The sequence below is a fragment of the Drosophila elegans genome, unplaced genomic scaffold (assembly GCF_018152505.1).
Source record: "Drosophila elegans isolate 14027-0461.03 unplaced genomic scaffold, ASM1815250v1 contig_149, whole genome shotgun sequence".
Lineage (NCBI taxonomy): Eukaryota > Metazoa > Arthropoda > Insecta > Diptera > Drosophilidae > Drosophila > Drosophila elegans.
Genome location: NW_024545513.1, coordinates 24,301,003 through 24,323,506, shown reverse-complemented (window position 1 = coordinate 24,323,506; position 22,504 = coordinate 24,301,003). Strand labels below are relative to the sequence as shown.

Here is a 22,504-nt window from a genome sequence, read left to right as displayed (position 1 = left end):
GACTGCCGATCGCAACCAGGAGCGGATTCTGCAAAAAAAACTGTGAGCTTAATTTTGTTAAAACCAGGTAATTTCGACGATTTTACACATCGTTTTATATTATAATGTATTTTATTTAAATAAAAAACTAAACATTAATCTAAAAAAAATCTAAAATTATTTTAGGCAGCATAAAGAAAATCGATTGTTTACTAGCCACAAAAATATCGGTAACAAAAATGTAACCAAACGAAATTAAATGGCGATTTGCCATTTTCAGAACCTCACAAAATTAAACTTATTTTGAACGGTAATTAAAAAAACCGATTGACGTTGAATCAAACATCTTTTCTTAGGTCTTCTTCGGTTTTGGCTTGAAATGAGTCGATGAACTGGTTTGAAATGCCAGCAACCACTTTTTTTTTTTTGAAAACTCACAATTTGAGATTAAATTTGATCAATTTTGAAAATCTCTTTTCTTGAAATATGAAACAACTTGATTTGATAAATTGGTAAGGACGAACAGAATTCAAATGTCAACAAGAAAGCCGCCATAATTGGCGTACGTTTTTATTCCAATCATTACAGTGAACACAATCTAAATAGTCAACACCCCTGGATGGTTTATTAATTTCCCGTATCGCACTGACATTGTATTAAGTTTTATGAATCGGCGCCCGTGTCGGACCTTTGGCCATTTTTTGAAACGCACAGTGATCTTTTCAGCTACCGAATTAGGCAGCCGTATGGCCCTGTCTGAACAATTTGTAAAACTATGTTAGATTAATAACTACGGCCCCCGACCACGGTGGGGCCCAATCCCAGTCCCAATCTCGATCCGCCCCTGGATGGCTCTCCTGCCTGGCCTGCATGCTCATTCACATTCACACATGCGAGTTTTGTTTACAGACATATATATGTGTATAAAACGGATCGGATCGGGGAGTCAGATGTTCGGCCCTGTTGCCAGCTGGGGGAAACGAAAGCCAGTGATAAAAACCGTGGACGTCGCGGCTCAACGGCCGGAACTACAAGGAATACGGACACGAACACATACTACATACGAGGGGTTTCGTTTTTTTCGGAGCCTCATTGTTGTAATGGGCGTCATTTGTTGTGTTAATTTCATATTCAAGAGCCAGTGCAATCAGGTGGAGTGTGTGCGTGTGTGTGTGTGTGTGTGTGTGTGTGGATTTTGAATCGGATGTGGATGCGTGTGTTCGCTGCAGCGATGGCCCCTCTCTATTTACAAGTTTCTTAGATTTCTAAACTCCCAATCTTCATCCTACGCCCTACGTCCGGCAATACCAGTCCTCGGCAAGGACCAATCACTCGGCGTGAGGAGCGCAGGGAGACTAGGGGATTCTGGTGCTAGTGTTGGAGCTGGACACGAACTGTTGGCACACTTCGGTCGTCAGTAGAAGAGCACCGAGTGCAGTATGACCCGGTTGCGCCGCTCCTCGAACTCCTGGATCATTTCGTCGATGTCGTTGTCCAGGTCCGTGGACTTGGCCATCTGTAAGGTAGCAGAAATAAAGAAGGGCGAATTACGGTGACAGTGTGCCTGAGCATCGTACCAAGTTGATCATGTCCGTAATGAGAAAGGCGCCCATTAGAGCGTCCTCCGCATTGTCCACCACATCCACGTTGAGGACGTGCACGGGACGGTTGTCCACCGAGTCCATGGACTCCATGTGCAGCACCACCAGGTCGTAGACGCGTTCCTCCACGGTCACGATGATGTCAAACTGCTCTTTGGTTTCTTGGAAGCGCTCCGGGCACTTCTTGATACGCCGGTTGCGATCCAGCATGTGCAGCAGCCCGTTCTGTGTGTAGCTGTGCGGGGGGGACAGGATTGGATTAGCCGAGAGGATGGGGACTGTCCGAGAGCGGACAACTCACAACTCCTTGTCCTTCGCCTCCAGGTCGCGGTAGATGTCCTCGTAGCTGGTGCCGAACTCATAAACATTCGGCTTGTCGAACGCGACGCCCGGCAACTTGACGCGCTCGCCGGTGCCGTAGGAGCGCACGTTGAAGCCCTTCTTGGCCAGGAAGTTGTGCGCCTCCATCGAGCGGTTCATGTTCGAGGAGCAGACCACGGCCACGGAAAGCTTGCTGGGATCAGTCATGTCTCTTATCTCTTTGGCAGTGCGGTGCTGTTGCAGTCGGAGCGCAAAAAAATTGTTCACCCAGTGTTACTGCGCGTCGAACAGTTGAAATAAACCCTTTATCGAATCGGACAGTTGTGACAAGTTGGAAAATAGTGTGACCAAGTGCGGATGCTACAGTTGCTAATAGCCTATTCAGACAGGCGGCCTTTCTGCTTCAGCGACCAAATTCCGCTTCAGCGTCTTTTTCGTCTATAAAAGGTGCATGTGCTAAAAATAGACGGAAAAAATTGTCGCTTCAATTAGTTGTTGCGAGTAGAAAGCAGTAAATTCGGTAGTGATTCAGTATTTTTTAAATATTTAGTTGATATTTACTTGGATATTTTGGATATATTTTGGAAATAGAGATGCATTTTGGCCAAATCTACGGTTTAAAGATAATAGTCAGATTTCTTTGGCGCATTTATTTACACAGGGAATCCCTTAAGGCTGAATGCCGCATTTAAAATAAATGCGATAAGTTAGTGCGATTAAAAATCATTCGCCCTGAACGTTTTTAGAAAAAATACTGAAAAATACCGATATTTAACCATATTTCGCTAGTGCCACCACTACAACAGCTGGTTTTTGGCGCAATTTTTGATTTCATTCGAGTATAAAATCTACTCTGCATAAAAATTACTGAAAATAAGAGCAAGCGCAGCAAATCGCTCTGGCAGGAAAAAACTCCCACATATACCTGGATCCTTGCTCTTTTTTAGAAACAGCTGCCCTTGCTGAACAGTAAAGACTTCTGAAAAATCGTTTTGATCTGCGACAATTCAAAAGTAAACGAACCCAGATCAGCTGGGAATGTGGAATCAGGCACATTTATAGCTTGATTCCATTGCCGCATTAGTGGACTTTTTAAATGTTCCTGATCCCAATAGCATTTAACTAATGCTACTCAGATATGTGAGTGGAACGAAGAGCTGATCTGGATTTGTCTACTTTTGAATTTTACACTTTTGTCGCAAATAAGAAACAAATGAATTAAAAATCAATCAATTCTCAGCAGGACATCCATAATGCGTCCGAGGCATTTGCCAATTTGGACGACAACGTAGGAAAGGTGATCGTGTTGCTTGACGGGTTTGCAAAGGAGACCACCACAGTTTTTAAAAAGGGCAAGAATCCCCGTATATGTTGGGGTTTTTTCTGCCAGAGATCCAGCAGAAATGCATTGTGATACTAGGACCAGAATTTGCAGCGTATACTCTTGTTTTCAATCATTTTTCTACAAAATAGATTTTATATTCGAAATATATCAAAAATCACGCTATCCTTGCATATAGAAAATAACTGTTGTAGTGGTGGCACAAAACCAAATATCGTTAAACATCGGTATTTTCTAAAAACGTTCGCGGCGAATGATTTCTTATTGCATTTATTTATCGCTTTTACTAATCGCATTCATTTTAAATGCGGCATTCAGCCTTTTTGAATTCCCTGTGTAAATAAATGCGCATTAGGCTAAATGCGTTTTAATGCGGCAAAGGTATTCGGCTATTAAAAAGTCCTCTAATGGGGCAATTGAATGTAATTAAACACATGCCAGTTTGATAATATGACAGAATAGGAATAGGAAATGCCAACATCAGTGGATAAATCTTTAGCGATGAAAAACGTTATACTTACGAATGTCACAATTGTATTTAGTTTTGCGTTAATATCCAATTTTTTGGCGTGAAAATTGAATTTTTTGTTTTCTTCGTATTTTCTTTTACAACAATATAGTTATTTTCGAATATTGTATAGACAATTAGAGTTGAGAGGTACTGTGACAATATTCTCAGTTAGGGAAATTTCTAAACACTTAAATGCAATTAAATTTTTTTTATAATTTTTTTTTCCCATGTTGGAAAAGTTGAATTACGACTCAGTGGAATCCGGCTATTAGAAATTGCAATCGATAAATGTTGTATATTCGATCAATTTATATTTACTGGTCGGCATGTACTATCAGTTTAACAACACTGGCCACCAGTTCGACGCAGTCTGGCAGCATTGATCGTCTATTCCTATTTTTGAATCCAACCGAAGGGAATTCCGATTTGACAAGCGCCACAAGTTTGAATTTAATAAATCGCGATTCGTGAAAAGTGGCAGGCAACCGTTACTCTTAAAAGATTAGGGCAGTCAAATATACTGCTGCAGGCATGGATAGTCGAAATTCAAAGTCCCAATCAAAACAACAACCGCAAAATAAGCAACAGCAATAACCAACAACCAACCGACAACAACCTTCCAGTTCGGAGCTCGTGGAATGCGGCTGAGCAAGTTGGAGCTGTTGCCACCAATTCTTTACCTGTGTGTGGTTGTGGTGTGTGGTGTGCGGTGTATTGTGTGAGACAGGAGCAGCCGCATCGCGTGTGTAACGTGTGCTTGTGAGTTGAGCAGGTTTGCAGTGGGCACAGTGGGTCGCATTGTATGCCACCACAAGTCCTTTGATATCGATGCACCTCTGCACTGTTTCCAAATCTGTGGCACGATCCGGATATAACTCATTTTCGGTACGGTGCAGTTTCTACTCTATATGCTTTACAGAATGAACTCTATATTCTTCAAAATTTCCTGCGAAGAAAAGAACACAATGTTGGCATCTGGCGCTGAGTGTAAACGTCCTACCCAAACATTTTGTTTTTTTTTTTCAGATTTATAATTACTTTTTTGATATAGGTATATAATATAATACAATATTCTGTTATATGATTCAAAGTATTTAAAATGGTTCAAGTTATCCCCATTATTAATTACACATCGATTGAGATTACTATGTTGATGAAATTTCTAAAAGTTTGAATCCACTAAAAATGGGCTTTTACATCTTCCTTGCTCAAAATAAATTGTAAACAATTTACAAAAAAGAAAAAACTATCTATGTTATTATTTTTAAATAAACCAGGCCGTATAAGCAATTTTATTTTTGATGTCTTCTGTGTGGGTGATTTATATCAGAAGATGCGTATTTCTTTAATAACATAGTTTTTAAGATTGTTCAGATATTCTGCATATCAAAAATTGACAGCAAAAAATAATATTGTACAATTTTTTTTTGGCGACATGATGCCTGATGGCCCTCTTTTGCCTTTTGGTCCCACTGTGCCGAGCGGCTTTTGGAAGTGGCTCGTTCCTCATCCTCTCCCGCTGTCTTTCTCCCCCCCTCCCTCTGCCACTGCTCACCTGTCCGTGTGAGCGGTGTCGGCCTGAGTGGGTGAGAGCGGAAGAGCGGGAGAGCGGAAAAAATAGAGAGTCCGTGTCCGTTCACTTGTTAACTGGTTGGAATGGTTGGAATGGTTGGAATGGTTGGGCGATTGCGAATGGCCATAGCTGCCGGCGGTCAGAACCGAACCGAACCGCAGTTATAGTATCCGAGTATCCGAAGTTCGAGAGAGATACCGATGCCGATATCAGTCGTATTTTGTCACTCGATCGGTCACCGCGTCGTCCACTTGTCGTCCGCTCGCTGTTCCGTTGGGAGATCATCGACAGATCGAGAGATCGGTTCGAAGTCGCCATCGAAATCCACTGGATCTGGTGCGGATGAGGACCAGGAAGAGAGGCGGAGGAAGGAGCCGCAGGGCGTTTGCCAATTACCGATTGTCCGGCGCTTTCTTCGCTCGCCTTCGGCGGCCATGTAAAGGTCACAGGTCAAGAACGGAAATTAAAGCTACCAAAAAAGAACACGGAGGTAAACCCGTTTTACAACCCGCCAATTGCAATTTGTCTTTTGCTTATAAGCTTCTTGGCTAAAACCGCGATGAAGGCACCTGCCTTTATTTTTAGCTTTTTTTTTTAGTTCAAGATATTACATGGGTGTAAGTGTGGAAGTTTATATATTCTTGATCCGGGTATATATATTCCGTTTTAAGCCCAATGTCTCTAGATGTCATAGGAGATCCTACTGTGGTTCCTACTGAAAATTTCAATTTGTCCATTACTTGTTGTGTCGTTGATTTTGTTTAAACAGTAGATTACATGGTTTGAAAATTCCGAAACAATTTAATATTGCATTAAAAGTCTTGGAATGTATCTCAATGTCAAGGCCTTCGATTATAGATACCGCTTTATGTGGTTTAATCAAACCAGGTCAAATGTAGCAATAATTTTGGGTCATCTATTAAAATCCAGAAAGAGATGGCTCAAATTTGTTGACACGTTTGTTCTTACATGTTTTCTTTGTGGTGAGAAAAACCGCTGGGTCAGCAAATAAAAAAAGAGTTTTCCCAGTAATCATCAAATTTCCGCTGAATCTGACTGGTAGCTTGGGAACCAAGCTATAGAACAGTGGGTCCTTCAAAATGTAGGTGTTAAATTATTAATTTTATTTGATCAATTTTATTTGATCAATTTTATTGCATACTTAATTTGCTGGTCCGTAACAATTTCGAAACTCAGGACGAGCTGAGAACAAGTTCGTGTTGAAAAATATAAATCAGAAAGAAGAAATCGATTTTCTAAAAAGAATATTCCAAAATTTGCCACTGAAAATAGGATTTAAATCGGAAGTTCATGTTGGTTATATCTACCAATCTTGTAACTTTCATGGAAACCAGATCTTGATAGAAATATCTGCTTATTTGTGAGTTATGTATTTAAGGTAAAATGGGTTTAAAACAAAATGCATGCTAGATGTAGTGAAATGAAGAATTGGGTATCTTATTATCGAGGCGTGTGATCCACATCTTTCTCCATCTGGCTGTACTGCAGTTGCTTTTGCTTTTATCCCCGCATTCAAAGTGGTGTTGGGTCGGTGAAAAGTTCTTCGCCATCGACTAATTACGCAATACATGCGATGCACAATGCACATAATTTATGGGAAAGTTTCGCACATGCAAAGCCTCTGGCGAAATGAAAGTGCCCATGTGAGGCGATGATTTTTCCTGGCAGCCAACTACAGTTGCAGATAGCAGTTAGTTAATATACAGTACTGAAGATTCGAAAAACTGTCCTTATTGAAATTTCGCTTACTGAAGTAATGAGTGTAATGGTCAAAATTTTAAGTTTGTTTTAAGAAGGGCTTAAAACACTAGGTAGTTCCTTTTTGGATACCATTAAAGAAAGTCTTTTTTAAACTATACTATATTATATTTAATATGTTTATTACTCACCCATCACTGACTATTGTCCTAAGTTGGTAAAAATGTATTATTTATCCATTGATTGCCTTTTTACACCTTTACATAGGGTATTGTAATTTCAGTATTTATTTGGATTAATATATGACTTAAAGTGTAGGAACGAATTAATAAAAAGGTATAGGCCAGTTAAACATTTTGAAATTTGAAGTTGTTATGTGTCCATCGCAGAAATATATATTTTTGATAAAGGTATAATATTTTTAAATAGATGCAATGGCATTTAGAATCCAGGGTCGAAAGAAAGGAACACTTTCATAGACTGTAAAACCATCGCAAAATTCAAACCCTTTTGAGACGACACCTACAAGTTTTTGGTTAACAACCAATGGTCCACCAGAGTCACCACTACATGCCGATTGTCCATAAGTTCCAGCGCAAATATTACTCTCGGTCATAGCCAATAACCTACTACAAGATTTCCGATTTTCTATATAATTGTATACGCCTTGAAGATGTATAGGATTTGTCATCACCGGGTTGCCATAATTGGGAAATTCTAATGTTGCTCCCCATCCGGAAACCGTTGCAACTGTTCTAGGAGCAGGATTCCTCTTGGCCAAAGGGATACTCTGTACTTTTCTGGTAAACTTAAGTGGTTCACTTAGTCGCATGACAGCAATGTCGTTGATCAAATTTCTATTTTCAAAATTCTCGTGAGATCTTATGGCGGCCACTTTGACAAGGGTTCCTCCAGAGTTTTTCAACGACGAGCCCACGCGAATTAGGAAATCTTTGGCCTCCAGTGCGCGATCTCTGTCATCAAAACGGCAGTGGGCAGCAGTGATGATAATGTCCTTGCTGTAAATAGAGCCTCCACAGTAGTGTTGCCCTTTCACTTGTAGGGACACCTGCCACGGAGCCTGTTCTATGTCAATGTTCTGCCCACCGATAATCCTTTCCTCCGGTCGAGGAACTCGTCCTGCAGACAGGAAACCAATTGCCAATAGCAGTAGAAAACTCTGGATGAACATCTTCACTGGCTTGGTTTGGACTTTGGATCACAATGTCTGAACTACCGACGGAGCAAGTATTTTATATGACAGGGCCTGTAAGGTTCTTCAGTTATTTCTAAATATAGCACAAGTTTTCAACGTAAAGAATTCCAAACATTTCCATTTCCATTTCCATTCCAAAAAAAAAAAAACGAAACACCGAAAGCTATTAGATAAATATAGAAATACACTTCTTATTTATTTGAAAAAAACAATTAACATTTATATGAAACTGTTGTTGACTATATTTGGCACAAGAAGTGATAGCAATGTAACTTTAAATGAAGTTCACAAGGTTTAAATTGTAATGTCAGTGAAAAGATTGCAACGAAATGAAGGGGACGTTTTGGAAAATATGAAATATATATATACACATATTACATTGATCAGTGTCATTAAGAGAGTCGATCTAGACATGTCCGTCCAAAACGTTTGTCCGTTTCTACGCAAACTATTCGCTCGTTTGTAAGGCTTTCTGTATAAAACTGTCCCAAAAGCCTTTTTTATATTGCAGGTAGTATATATGTCGGACATCTTAAACATAAACGCATACAAATTGATATATTGTCGTTATACAGATAGTTTTATTTCCGTAACAGCTGCAAGGGTGTACAACTTCGGCTTGCCGAAGTCTGTTTTTGATTCTAGATTTTTTAACTCAAATATTTGTAATTGCAGGACGATAAGTACTGTTTTCGCTCAAGGTCCTTGGCAGCCAGTCCAGAATGTGATCGGAGTGAGGGGCCAAACCGCCGGAAATGCTGAAGCACGCCTCGACGACGAGCAGTGCCGCTGCGACCGCCACCGGTGCCGTGGCGATAAACCCGCTGTCCACTTTGCTGGGCGGCCAGCTGCTGCGCACCGCCGCCGCCGCCGCCAACAGCAGCAGCGGCCACATCAATTGCAATGGCAACAGCAACAGCAACTGCAACAGCAATTGCAACGGCAACAGCAACACGAATAGCAACAGCAATAGCAATAGCAATAGCAGCAGCAACAACCACACTGGAAGCAGTGGCAGTGGCCACAACACACCCCCAGTTGTGGAAACGGAAGTGGGAATCGCTACCACTGCCACCACCACTGGCAGCAACAGCAACAGCAACACCACCATCACCAACACCAACACCAACGGTAGCTCACCGACACCAGCAGCAGCAGCAGCAGCAGCAGCAGCAGCGGCAGCAACAGCAGCTGCCGTGGCCAGCACCGCGCGCAACATCCACCTGCGACCGCCGCAGCCGTTGAACATATCCGCCCTGAATGCCTCCGCTTCGAGCACGCTGCTCAACGAGAACGGCGGTCGCGTGGGCAATTCCTCCACGCTGCTGAACATTATCCCGCCCAGTACGCCGCTTAAGCCGCTGCCACCGCTTACACCGCTTACACCGCTTACACCGCTGACCCCAATCACCCAGCTGACCCCCAACGGACACTTTCTGGGCAATGGGAGCGTGCACCACCACACCTATACGAATCAGCACATCCTGGCCAGCAATGGTGGCCACCAGCAGCAGCATCAGCAGCAGCAGCAACAGCACCAACAGCAGCAACATCTGCCACAGCAACAGCAGCAACATCATGGGCAAACGCAACAACCAGGACAGACGCAGACGCACAACCTCAGCCAGGTGCCGCTCAACAACTACAGGAACTACGGCCACCTGACCGCCAATCCTGTGCGCCACAAGCTGCCCAAGTCGGGACCCTCGCCCCGCGAGGCACTCACCAGCCTGGGACTCCTCTGCCTGAGTGAGTATGGCATGCTCTCAAGTCCCTCAAGAAGGGCCTTTTAAGTCTGTAATGTAAACATACCATAACCATAACTATGGCAGCTAAAAAATCTGGCATTTAAATTGCAAAGTTTCTGATGGTGATTTGGCTTTTTAAGCGTGGACAGCTTTGTGCAATTTGTTTTTTATATTTTAAATAAGGTGGTTTGCAGTGAAAAAATATAGATCATACTGCTTTTGAAATGTAATCGAATTTTCGAGAGGTCCTTTTTTTCATTTTCATTTTTTTGCATCTTTCCGATGTACAAAATTTGAATTAAGCTACAAAATTTCAAGGTTTTTTTTTTTGATTTTTTTTAAATTAAAAAAGAACCGCTTCGTGTTTGCATGTTGATTTTTGTAAAGCAAATGATTAATAAAAATTTAGACCAATCGGTTTGGTAGTTTTGGCACTGAGATGTTCACCGACTTCAGAAATGGCATTCGTGGAAAAATCTTCGCACCGCCGTTTCGAAATATTGTAGATTTCGAATAAAAATATAATAGAAAAGTCTTAAAGCCATGCCACTTACAAAGGAACAGGTATCTACTAGTATTTAATAGCGTTATCATTTTTTTATATTTTTTATTTCACTCAAAGTGTAACGAATATATCTTAAAAGCTTTCTTTTTCGTTGTATTTTTAAACATTCATGTATCGTACTACAATTCAAAATTAGCTCTTTATAAAGCTTCTTGTAAAAATTGAGCTTGGAAATGTCGATGTTTTTGAAGATAGACAGCTATTAACAGCATTTAATATTTCAAGTTGTTACATTTTTATTATTAAATTTGAAAATTTACCAAATTTTAAAACTATTGTCTAAAAGTTGGAAAAGAGTTGCATTAATTTACATCAGTTACATCAGATTATTACAGGCTTAAATTAGCATTTAAAAAAAAGTCCAGCATTAATGTATGTATATATATGTACATATATTTATTTTTTGATTTTTTTTGAACGTTGATTTAATCTTAATTGATTAAAATGTCTTGAAAAGTGTAAGAGTTTGGGGTTCTTTTCACTTCCTGACAACCTTCTATTTGATGTTAAGGCCGAAACTAAAGTCCATTATTCTTACAGTTTCGCTGCTTCTGGCGCTGCTGTCGCTCATCTTCCTGCTGAGAATCTCGCCCAATGGACGCGAGGACGCCATGGGTCGGGGCGCCAGCGGCGAGGACTTCATCGTGGTGTACGACGTCACTTTGGCTCTGGGGGCACTCTCCCTGTCGCTGAACCTGTGCTGCCTGCTGGTCTGCGCCATCCAGTTCCTGTTCGCCGTGAAGCTGCGCGAGCCGGCCTTCGAGGGCAGGGAGAACCAGTACCTGGCCAAGTCCAGTGCCAGCCGCACCTGCGCCGTCAGCGGCTTCTTCATCTCCATACCGGTCTTCCTCACCGGCCTCATTCTGTACACCTTCAGCCACTTCCACTCGACGCCGGCGATCGTCACCAGCCTGCTGATTGGCGTTGGCATCGTCTTCTGCGGCGGCGCCATGGTGCACAACGTCTTTGTGTGGCAGCGCGAGAAGACCATCAGCTATAGGGGTGCTCCGCCGGGACTGTCGCACAATTTGTCGGTGATATCGGGTGCCCAACTGCCGGTGCCGCTGCAGCTGCCCGTGGCAATGCCCCTGCCCCTGGCCATGGCGCCAGGTCCTCCGTTCCACGGATACCAGGGCCACCAGGTGGTGCCCAACTTGGTGCCGCCCTCCGTGACGGCAGTGTCGCCCAATCACTCGCACGGCAGCTTCAATCCGCTGCTCAGCAGCAATCTGCTCAACGGCGGTGCAGGCGGAGGTTGTTGCGGTGGTGGAGGAGGCGGAGGAGGAGGAGGAGGAGGAGGAGCTATGGGGGCCATTAACTCGTCGTTCCTGGTGCGTCCTGCCACGGCCACGCCGCCCACGCCCACGCCCAGGATCCTGACGGCTGGACGAGAGGCCAGCGGATCAGTGAGTCCCGGCATTCCGCCCACGCTGGACATGAGCAACATGTCCGTCCTGCTGCACGAGCTCTCCACGCTCGTCTAGACCCGGAGTCCCAGTCCAAATCCAAACCCCTAATCTGAAGTAGACTTAGCACATAGACTTACAAATGGACGATATCCACCGCCCACATCCACATCTTGCCGAATCGTAGATTTAAGAAACGCCTCTTGTAAATATCTGTACATATGCATTCGAGCTATCGAACAAATAGCATCAACAGTGATGCTACTTACTTACAGAAGTAAAAGTAACACACACAACTGCAAAGCCATTTTAGTTTAATTCAACTTTCCGGTTGGCTGATTAATTGTATCCTAGTTTTTTTCAAGCTATACTATATATACTATATACTTGCGGATCGGACAAATTAGATTGGATATTTTGTGTGAAAGTCATGCAAAAAACCGCTGAGTGTTTAAATACCAATTACTTTAATTAACTGTTAAATGCTGAATTTTTTTTTTTGCCAAATGTTTTTTGAGAAAATTTCTAAGAAATAAAATTATTTTATGACGAATTCAACGAGTTATGACATTCCTATTTCGAGATTCATTTATCAGATTTTTTAACGTTTTTTCTTTCTTCCAATAACCTTTTTAACGATTTTGGATAAAAAAAAAAAAATTGTTCAAGCGTGAATGCCTGAATTATGAAATTCTGTTATTGGACTTTCATTTTTATTGTTATAAAAATAATATTTTTTGGCGAAAACTCAGGACTTTTCATTGCAAAGTAACAATAAAGATTTAACATTTTTTTTACTTCTGCATTATAAATATAAAATTGAAATAAGGAAAATAACTTTTTAGTTTGAAAACCACTTTTTAAAAATCTGGAAACAATGGCAACATGGGCAAGCACTGCACATTTTCAAAAGTGATGAAAATGGAGAATAAGTTAAGGCTGCCGCCTTTCACTTTTAAAAGCACTGCACTCTTATTCTCGACAAAAAGTGGAAATTATAAAATTAACTGTCATACTGACCATACGACTCTATGCCGTCTTTTCGCGCAGTGTGTAAATTGTTAACATACAACTTATTTATTTTAACTTTAACTCAATTATAAACAAATCGGAACTAGTGCCAACTACAATTTAACGTTTCTTGAGAAGTGCTTCCTATGTCGTTTATAATATCAGGATCAGTTGAGCTCTGTTTATGCCACATGCGGATCAGTTGGTTGTGGCCACGATGGATGCACTTTCTGCTCTTTCACTATGGTGCCTCGGACATCTGGATGCGTGGCACGCGCAGACGCAGCTGCCTTGTCGGGGTGCTTCTGGCCTCGGTTTCGGTGGCATTGGCGGACTGATCGTTGCGTCGGCGACGTGGTCGCTTCCCAGCCGTTGCGGAATCGTCTTCCTGCGCCGGCGGAGGCGAAGCCGGTGTGGATGTCGTGCTGGTGCTCGTCTTGCGCGACCGCCCACCTGCGGCGGCCTTCCGCTTCCGGCTGACCTGCCCTGCCTCCAAAGTGGTGGTGGTGGTGGTGGTGATGGGCGGCTCGCTGATGCCGCGCATTATCTGCTGGACAGTTGGACCTTGGTTCGAGGGCGTCAGCGAGGTGGCCCGCTTACCACGCGTCTTCTTTTGCTGACTCTTGCTGGCCCCGGATGTTGTGGCCTCGCTCGACTCGGCGGGGTTGCCGTTCCCGTTGCCTCGTTTGGCCGGGCGACGAGTCCGGGGAAGCGTCGCCTCCGTCTCCGTTTTTGAATCCTCGACCAAGGCGGATGTGGATGGCTCACTGGCACTTGTCTTGCGGGATCTTGGCGCCCTGGTTTTTGGCGCAGCCTGCATGACCACCATGGGAGGTGGCTCGCTGATGCCGCGCAAGGCACGCCGGACACTGGGACTCTGCGTTGCGGGGGCCAGCGAGTTGCACCGCTGTCCGCGCTGGACACTGTTTATGGGCGTGGCGGGTCTGGAGGTAGAACGACGCGAGCGCAGGGCATGCGGACTGTCCAGCTGCTCCAGAGTGGGGCGTCGTGGGCGCAGCGTACGCGGACTGTCCTGGTACTCAACCGTGGAACGTCGAGGACGCAGAGTACGCGTCGTCGGCGGAGCTGCTTGCTCCTCACCCTCATCGTCATCGGACAGCACTAGCGTGAGACTCTGCCTGGAGTCCTCCTCTTGGGCCGAATAATGCGGGGCTGGTGTTGTGACCACCTCCTCCTCCTTGGTCTCCTGCTTGGTCTCCTCCTTGGACTCCTCTTCAGCCTCCTCTTCGTCATCCTCTTCGGGAATCTCCGCTAGGGGACCTGCATGCAGGAGTTCCACTTCATGGACCACTTCTACCTCCACATCCACATCCGCATCCGCATCCACCTCCGCATTCTGCTTGTGCTCGCTAAAGGCCACTGTGGCCACCGAGTCATCGCTAGGGGCATCCTCCCCCATGGGCCACTCTTCTGCTCTCTCCAGCTCCTGCTCCTGCTCCAGCTCCTGCTCCCGCTCCTGTTCCTGCTCCAGCTCCTGCTCCTGCTCCAGCTCTTGCTCCTGCTCCAGCTCCCGCTCCTGCTCCAACTCCTGCTCCAGCTCCTGCTCCTGCTTCTGATCCTCCGGCTGACGATCCTCTTCATCGCTATCTATCACAATGGTGTCGGCCACCTCCGAATCGCTGTTGACCGTGGCGCCCAGCGAAAGAGACGGACAGGGGTCGCCACTGACCGCCGCCTCCTCCTGGGCGTCCTTGTCCTTGTTCTTGAAGGCGAACAGCTCCGCACTGCTGCAGGCCGCCGCTTCCTGGGGACGGGCCACGTAGCCGCGCACTTCCGTGCCGTCCAGTGCAATGACGCAGTCGTCCTCGTCGTACTCCTCCTCCTCCTCCAGCGAACCCTTGGTGGTGTCCAGATCGTCGACCGTTTCCAGGCTGTTGGCGCGGTACAGGGTGGGCGGTGAGCCGTCGCCGTCGCCATCGCCATCGCCATCGCCGCCATGTGCCGGCCGCGGAGGAGTCGAGGTCTGCGAGACGTTCGTGTCGCTGGGCAGGAAGGAGGTGGGCGTGTGCGTCACCGATCGCGACGTGGTGATGGAGCCCGTCGATTCCACAACGATGGAGTACATGGGATCGTCGCTCTGCAGAGCGGTTATCAAGGGATTTCGAATGCCAGCGGCCGAGGACATGTCCGACTCTTCGCTGCTCAGGCTGTAGGTGGGCGAGGAGAGGGGCTCCTCCTGGGCGGGGGGCACTTGCGAGCTGTCCAGGAACGCCAGCTGCTGGTAACCGCTCTGCGCAGGCTCCTCCTCCTGCCCCTGCCCCTGTCCATGATCATGTTCATGATCATGTTCATGTTGCTCCTCCAGTGACTGCGTGTCACCCAGTTTCAGTTCCTCCTCCTGATCCTGCCGCTCATCCTGCTGCTCAAGCGATGGCACATCGTAGGTGGACATGCCCAGCGTGGTGTCCATCATCTGCAGGTGTGCCTGGCCGGTTGGACGCACTGCGGGCAGCGACCACTGCGAACTGACCGCGGTGGTTAGTGCCGAGCCCAGATCGGTTGACTCCATGTCGCCACAGATGGTGGTGCGCTCGGAGATCTTCACCGCACTGCTGTTGCCGCTGGAGAAAACCTGCGACTGCGTCTCGCACATCTTCGAGGAGCAGATGGTGGGCACGAACTGCGAGTGCGATGTCGTTGGCGATGGCGTTGGCTGGACCGTGGCAAAGCTACCGAATCCACTGCTGCCCTCGGTTTCAGTGGCAGTGTCAGTCTTTCCCTGACGCAATGAGCCACGTGGCTGTGGGCCAGGCGGTGGACCAGGTGGTGGACCAGGCGGTGGGAGCTCGGATCGAGCAGGCGATTCCCGCGGCAGCTCTGCCAACTGGTTCACCAAGGACACATTGGCCGAGGCCAATGGCGAAAAGAACTCCACGTCGTCGTCGTCGTCGTCTGCGTTGTCGTCGTTGTCGACGACCTCATGGCCACCCTCATCTGACTCGATGCTCCTCGGTTCGCTTCGCGACTCGATCTCCACGATGATCTCGTCGGTCTCCTCCTCCTCCTCCTCGTCGACCTGCTCCTCCTCCTCGGTGTCCACCTCCATCGATCCGTCCAAGCGCAGGGGAATGGGCGGCATGAAGCGGAACCGCTTGGGCTCCGCCAGCGTGGCAGAAGTGGCCACCGCCACCGGCTCTCCATCCAGTGCTGGTGCTGTGCCGTTTCTCTTCAGGATCGTGAGTTTGGCCTGCGGCGAACCGCTGCTCTGGTTTGCCGTCGGCTGACGCGTCTGCAGGAAAGTTGGCGGCTGCAGCAGATCAACGGCCGCGCTGCGCTCCGTCTCCGCCACCTGCGATTGCCCCAACTGCTGGCTCAGGATGGCCTGCACATGGCCCCTGACATCGTCCACCAACTGCTCGGACAGCAGGCGACGGCGTTTGCACGGCTGCAGCGAGTAGAGCGGCTGCCTATGTTCCCGTTCCCGCTCCAGCTCCTGCTCCCGCTGACGCTTCTCCACCACCTGGTGGGGCACGGGACGCACAGTGTGCCGCCGGTGCGGAAGCTCCGACAGTCCGTACTGGGCATGCCGCAGGAAGGGGATGTTGGTGTGGCCGATTTGGTTGCGCCGCGACGCGGGCGACAGGGCGGCCGGCGGCTCCTCGAATTGCGTGGCCCAGTGGGCACTGACGGCCGAGCTCTGGAAGATGCCGCCCACCTGGCCGCTGGCGTTCTGCTTGACCAGCTGGCAGCTGAAGGGCGGCAGGTTACCTCGGCCGCTCTGGCCATCCTCGAGGCCCCCCTCCAGATGGCCGCGGATGCGGAGGAAGGTGCCGGCAATGTTCTGCGCCACCGGCGCCATCGTGGACCGGTAGGCCGAGATGATCGAGCTGGAGGAGTCGTCCTCCCGCTCCCGCTCGGCGGCCACGTCGTCCATGAAGGCCACCGCGTCGATGAACTTGCTCTTCTGCAGCAGCAGGATCAACTGCACGCGGTCCGTCTGGCGCGAGCGGCACTCACGCAGCAGGCGGTACAGGAGCCGCTCCTCCGGGCCGCGCAAACACAGCTCGGCCAGCGCCTTGAAGCGTCCGCGTCGCAGGCAGTGGCGGAAGAAGCTCTCCAGCAGCGGCTGCCCCTCCTCGTCGTCGTGGAGGCGGGCCAGCTGGAAGGCCTGCGGCATGCTCTCGTTGGCCAGCAGCACGCTCATGTGCAGCGACGGAGGCAGTGGTCCCGGCGGCTGGCTGACCACGCGCATGGCCGCCTTGATGGCGCCTCCCGCCAGCAGCGTCTCCACCAACAGGCGCGTCTGCCACACCTCGTAGTTGCTGGCCGGAGCGGGGTGCATGTACAGCTCCTTGATGCATTGCTGCAAGTAGGTCAAAAAGAAGGTGAGGATCATAAAAAATGCATCCTTCCTTTGAACAAGAGAGCACGGAGAAAGCTAATGTCGATTCTCCCGACTATTAGATACCCGTTACTCTGCCAACAAACTTCAAACTAAGTATTCCTCCTAACAAAACAATCAAAGTCTAGGTGGCGCCATCTATCGAACTGCCTAAGAAGCTAAGAGTATGTAACATGCCCACCACTCCCCGCTAACTGTTCTTTCGATCTGCAGCTGAGAGTGCCGCGATTACAGGCAGAGCAGCGGCAGAGCGGCGGCAAAGGACCTAATAACCCTGTAACTACTAAAATAATAGGTCGATTTTGAAAATTTTTGTGTCTACCGATAGGTATGACCGAAACACAGAGTCCAAAAACCTCAAAGCAACAGTACATACTGGATTCTAAATGCCAATGCATCTATATAATTAAAAATCAATACAAAAAAAATATATTTCTTCGATAAACACATTATAGCAAACTTAAAAATGTTTAACAGGCCTATGCTTCTTCCTACATGAGTTCTTACACTATTAATAATTTGTTAATCCAAATAAATACTGAAATTATAATACACTCTCCAAGGATATAAAAAAATACCGAGATATATGATTCTTTTATAAATTGTTCACATGCTAAATAAACTATCGGATCGCCCAGGCTCACCTAAATTCTTAAGAAATCGCAATTCAACAAGGATATCCATCAAGACAGCCTTTACGAATAAAATGGACCTCTAACGCTTAAAATAACTTTAAATAAGACTATGTCGAAGTAATTTAAACGAAAATATATCTTTAGTTTCACCGATCAGATGACTTTTCCAACATGACGTTTCACAGTTCCGACCGAAAGACTAATCTACCCGAATTATGTTTTCATGAGCTTACAATTTCCATTAGCCCTTTACCTATAGTGATCGAATGCATACTTTTGCAGGGCTCCATGATACACACATTTGCCTAAATTAAACGCCCCCCTAGTTTTTCAAATTAGATTCGATTAGGGGCTTCTGTACTCACCTCGTAATCGCCGCGGTCCAAGCACCAGAAGGAGCGCACCGACTTGGCCAGAGCTTCGCCCAGCTGGAAGGCGTTCTTGAAGCGTCTGCCCAGCTGTGAGTCCAGGTCCAGCAGCAGGTACAGGAGCAGCGCCTGCTTGGGGGCCACCCCAGTGTCCGGAGCGAGCATCACAAGCAGCAGGGCGTGCAGCGAGTCCGGCGGATAAGTGTTCGAAAGGCCAGAGTGCTTTATCAGGGCGTCGATGTAAAGGGTCTTGCGCTGCGCCCGCCGTTCGGAGTAGACGTGTCGCAGGCGGACCAGCGGCTGCTCCCGGTGCTCGCGATGATGGGCCTCGTGCTGGCCCTCCGGCAGGAGACCCTGCTCGATGAACCAGTAGAGCACCCTCTGGTACTCGTGCACCGTCCGCAGCGCTTGCTCGTTGCCCTTGCACTCGGCCAGCGTCGTGGGCGCCAGTCTGCGCCGGCCCTGCTCCACAATGTAGGACTGCAGGCGCAGCAGCTCGCTCAGCTGGTCGGTGAGCAGCTGAAACTCGTGCCGCTCCCGCTCGTCCAGGGAGTAGCCGCCGTAGTCGAAGATGCCCTGGCACAGCTCCGAGCAGCGCGACTTGATATGCCCGGCGCGCCGCACGATCCATTGGGTGAGCGTGGCCAGCGAGAGCTTGGTGGGATCGAGCAGGTTGCACAGGAAGCTTCCGTCCATCCAGCTGCGGGCGCAGTCGTTCAACAGGGCCCCGCAGTTGTGCTCCAAGGCCACCGACAGTATCACATCGTACATGGCAGTCTGGATGCCAGAAGGAAAGAAAAAAGGAAACAGGTGAGATTGGCCATATAGGCAAGTTTAGTGACCACAAAATGTTAAAGACTATATTTATTTATAACCAATAAATCAAGTTATTCTTTTTGGTCTCAAAAATGCATATTATAAAATATCCTTCGATCAAGGACTAGCTCATGGTGTTATTTAATTGAATTTATATACATTTTTTTATTAACATGATCCAGTTCTCTATAATTTTGATCGTTCTGGTGACCACATTGGTGGCAATATCAGAAAAATTACATTTATTTTTCACTTGTTTTTCTACATAATTATTAAATATTTTTTAATAAAAAAAAAAATCGCCAATAAACCTTTTATAAATTCTTAAAATGTTCTTTAATATTTTAAAAATTATAAAACAAATTTAAAATTTTATAAAAAAAAAGCACCAAAAAATTAATTTTACGGAATCAGCATAGAATCATTTGCACAAAACATATTCTCTTGGCTGAGTTTCCAACTGATTGGCATTTTAAGCTGAAAAATATTGATTAAAATTATTAATTTAACTACTAATTTGCATTAGTTAAAAATTAAAATTGAAAATTTATAAGCCAATAGATTGAAAATTATATGACGAATCCGACGAGGTATGAATTTCCAACTGTCGACCATTATTTCTTGGGGTTTTAATAATACGAATCGAAATTCGAGTTGCATTTTCGGTTTATTATCCCAACTTTACCAACTTTTATCACAATAGTAGATACCATTTTGTAGGCCTTGCATTAGGAGTAAAATTTGAATTAAAATCACGTAATTTTAATGAGCAATCTATTGCAGTTTCAGATTTAAATCACTGTTTTCAGATTTGGGGTTGTTACTATTAATTTTAACTATTTAACACTGCGTGCTTTATTAAAAAAACAAAAATTTGTCGATAAGACTTCAAAATATCGATTATAATCCTTAATTTTTAGTAAATGTTTAATATGTTTCCGTCTCTTTCTACAATATATTTCTTAAGGAAGCAATTAAATGTATTGAAATTGAACGTTTTATAAATTTAGGGGGAAAGTGGATTTTTTTATGGGGAAATCGTGGTTCTGCAACGGGGACAACTGATTTTTTGTCTGGCAATTTAAATTCGGGTTTTTAATAATGTTAATTCTAAATAGAACGTTTGACTAATATTCATTCTCGTTTTCGCCATATGAGCGTTTACTTCGAGTTAATATAAGCAAATAAATATAAATAAACAAACAATAAAGAACTAAGGACTAAGGACTACATTTTGCAAGCGAATTTCATACCTTGGAGAAGGTGGCGTTTGGGTTCAGCTCGCAGAACTGGGGCAGTAGTCGCAGGCGGACAATGCTCTCGTGGAAGGGCTGTGGTCGCAGAAAGAGCGTGGCGTGCTCCCAGCGGAGGGTGTTGAGAAAGCGATTTTGCACTCCGTCCTGGGCGTAGTAGCGACTGCCGGTTGCGGTAAGCAGCGTGCAATCTAGACCGGAGCATAGAAGCAGGAAGGGATTGTCAATTAAGGCTTGAACTTGACTCCATTCCCGCCAATCATCTCTTACCGAAGGTCAGTGAGTCGGGATAGAAGTGCTCATCGTAGCGCTGCAGCGAGACATAGTGCATAATGGAGCTGGAGCGCAGATGCAGTCCCAAGCCGATGGGCAGACCACTTAGGTTGTAGCCGGCGATGTAATGGGGAGTTTCGTTGTGCCTCAGGCAGGAGGGCATCTCGTCCTTGTACCACTGGTTAATGTCGAACAGGACGAGCTTGTTTTTGCGATCTGTGTTCGAGTACCAGGAGATGATGACCAGCAGCGTGCCGCTGTCGCCGGCAAAGCTGAAGGTGGACGCCGTGGTGCAGGCAGTTACGGAGCAGCTGCCTCTGTCGAAGATTTGGTGGTTGCGCACGGAACTGGAATGGAAGTGCTCGAAGCGGAACCCGTCGCCCGCCTGCTCCACGCGCCTGTAGTTGACGTTGTGCAGCAGCATGTGCAGGCGGTCGGCGATCTGGTACAAAGCACTTATGTAGAAGCAGGGTTTCGGGTCATCCGGCGGCATGATGAGGCACATCCGCTCCACGGCCCCATGATCCCGTCCACTCGTTGGCGGCGGCTGCATCGTGGTGGTCAGCTGAAAGAGGACCAGATCGTAGATGGCGATGCGACCATCCTCAAGTCCAGCGGCGAAGCCGGGCGCAACGGCTATGCCCATCAAGCTGCGAATTCCGGTGCTTGCCACTGTCAGGGAAGAGGTTTGGGATTAGGATAAAGGCAAGGATAGACCAGCCCTCTGCACACACTTACCATCTACATGGACAGCCAAGTGAGCCACTTTGGAGCGGCACTTGTCGAGCACGGATTCGATGCGGCGGTGGCCGAGCTCCGTGCCTGGAACACAGTACAGTTTGCCGTAGGAGGGCTCGCCCTCGTCACTGGGTCTGTCGAGAGTATGGCGGCCACGCTCCTCCAGCAGTCTGCCGGCGTTGAGATCGACCAGGAGGACAGTGCCTTCCTCGGTGGCCACGGCCAGGCAGCCGTCGAATAGCTTCAGTCGCGTTCCGCCGCAGATGCTTTCGTCCAGGAAGGTCATTGCTCGGCAGTGGAGGTGGTCTTGCAGTTCGAAGCGGCGCAGCACCTTGCCGGATGTGAGCGCGTAGATGAGCACCTGCGTCCTGTGGTCCCACAACTCCAGGCAAATGGCCAGCAAAGCCGGTCGCTCCGGCTGGCCGGGAAAGAGCTCCTCCACACAACGGATACTGTTGAAGTGGAGGCTCTTTTCCTCGTCGGCGGACTGGCGCCAAAAGCAATGCCTGGAGACGCACTCGCCGGTGGCCATGCTGCAGATTAGTAGGGTGGCGTCTTTGCCTCTCCTGCGGGTCACCCATCCCCACTGCCCGCCGCGAATGATGCCGCCCAGGTAGTCGTCTGCGAATTGGTTCAAATAAGGGACCAATGCAATGCCACCAAATCCCACGCCACACTTACCGGTCTGCGAGAGATTCTGCCCGAAACCGGGCACGGCGCGCTCCGGGAAGTCAGCCGTGCGGCTCCCGTCCAGCTCAACTTCGTGCCACTCCATGTCTTGGTGCACTGTGTCTGCGGTATGCTGCTTAATCGCTCGGTCCGCAAAGTGTATTAAAATCTAATGCTCCGATTGCTTGGAAGTTTGTGACACACTGACCGGCGGCGTTGCCATTTGATTTGACATTTTAAAACAGTCGCCTACTTTGTTGTTGTGCTGGTGCGCACGCTAACCGGATTAGTGTTGATTAACGTCCGATAGAAATTCGCAAATTCAAGACTTTCCAAGGGGATGCTAGCTATGTGGGTTTTATTTTAAACATTTTTATTGCTTACTGCTCATTGAAAG

The 22,504-nt window shown here is 47.1% G+C and overlaps 4 protein-coding genes across 7 annotated transcripts; 1 reads left to right on the top strand and 3 right to left on the bottom strand.

Moving 5' to 3' along the window:
* Nucleotides 1-507: 507 nt before the first annotated feature.
* On the bottom strand, nt 508-2,216 carry LOC108134573 (RNA polymerase II subunit A C-terminal domain phosphatase SSU72). Its single transcript, XM_017254925.2, has 3 exons — nt 1,882-2,216; nt 1,557-1,815; nt 508-1,495 (listed from the first exon to the last, which is right to left on the bottom strand). The coding sequence occupies exons 1-3, from the start codon at nt 2,106-2,108 to the stop codon at nt 1,394-1,396; spliced, it is 588 nt and encodes a 195-aa protein (XP_017110414.1). The 5' UTR covers nt 2,109-2,216; the 3' UTR covers nt 508-1,393.
* Nucleotides 2,217-4,102: 1,886 nt separating this feature from the next.
* Nucleotides 4,103-12,284, top strand: LOC108134576. 3 transcript variants are annotated; one of them, XM_017254930.2, is made up of 3 exons: nt 4,103-4,513; nt 8,938-10,011; nt 11,116-12,284. In XM_017254930.2, exons 2-3 carry the CDS (start codon nt 9,018-9,020, stop codon nt 12,057-12,059), a joined length of 1,938 nt encoding a protein of 645 aa, XP_017110419.1. In that variant the 5' UTR covers nt 4,103-4,513; nt 8,938-9,017; the 3' UTR covers nt 12,060-12,284. The 3 variants fall into 3 exon arrangements, with proteins under 3 accessions (XP_017110419.1, XP_017110416.1, XP_017110417.1); XM_017254927.2 differs by having other exon boundaries at nt 4,103-4,639; XM_017254928.2 differs by lacking the exon at nt 4,103-4,513 and adding an exon at nt 5,258-5,817.
* Nucleotides 7,311-8,281, bottom strand: LOC108134577 (trypsin alpha-like). Its single transcript, XM_017254931.2, has one exon. The coding sequence runs from the start codon at nt 8,236-8,238 to the stop codon at nt 7,468-7,470; it is 771 nt and encodes a 256-aa protein (XP_017110420.1). The 5' UTR covers nt 8,239-8,281; the 3' UTR covers nt 7,311-7,467.
* Nucleotides 12,285-13,035: 751 nt separating the features above from the next.
* Nucleotides 13,036-22,331, bottom strand: LOC108148409 (protein ELYS homolog). 2 transcript variants are annotated; one of them, XM_041707111.1, is made up of 6 exons: nt 22,120-22,331; nt 21,439-22,059; nt 20,698-21,372; nt 20,428-20,618; nt 18,356-19,135; nt 13,036-17,316 (listed from the first exon to the last, which is right to left on the bottom strand). In XM_041707111.1, exons 1-6 carry the CDS (start codon nt 22,211-22,213, stop codon nt 13,234-13,236), a joined length of 6,444 nt encoding a protein of 2,147 aa, XP_041563045.1. In that variant the 5' UTR covers nt 22,214-22,331; the 3' UTR covers nt 13,036-13,233. The 2 variants fall into 2 exon arrangements, with proteins under 2 accessions (XP_041563045.1, XP_041563044.1); XM_041707110.1 differs by having other exon boundaries at nt 21,439-22,331.
* Between the last annotated feature and the right edge of the window lie 173 nt (nt 22,332-22,504).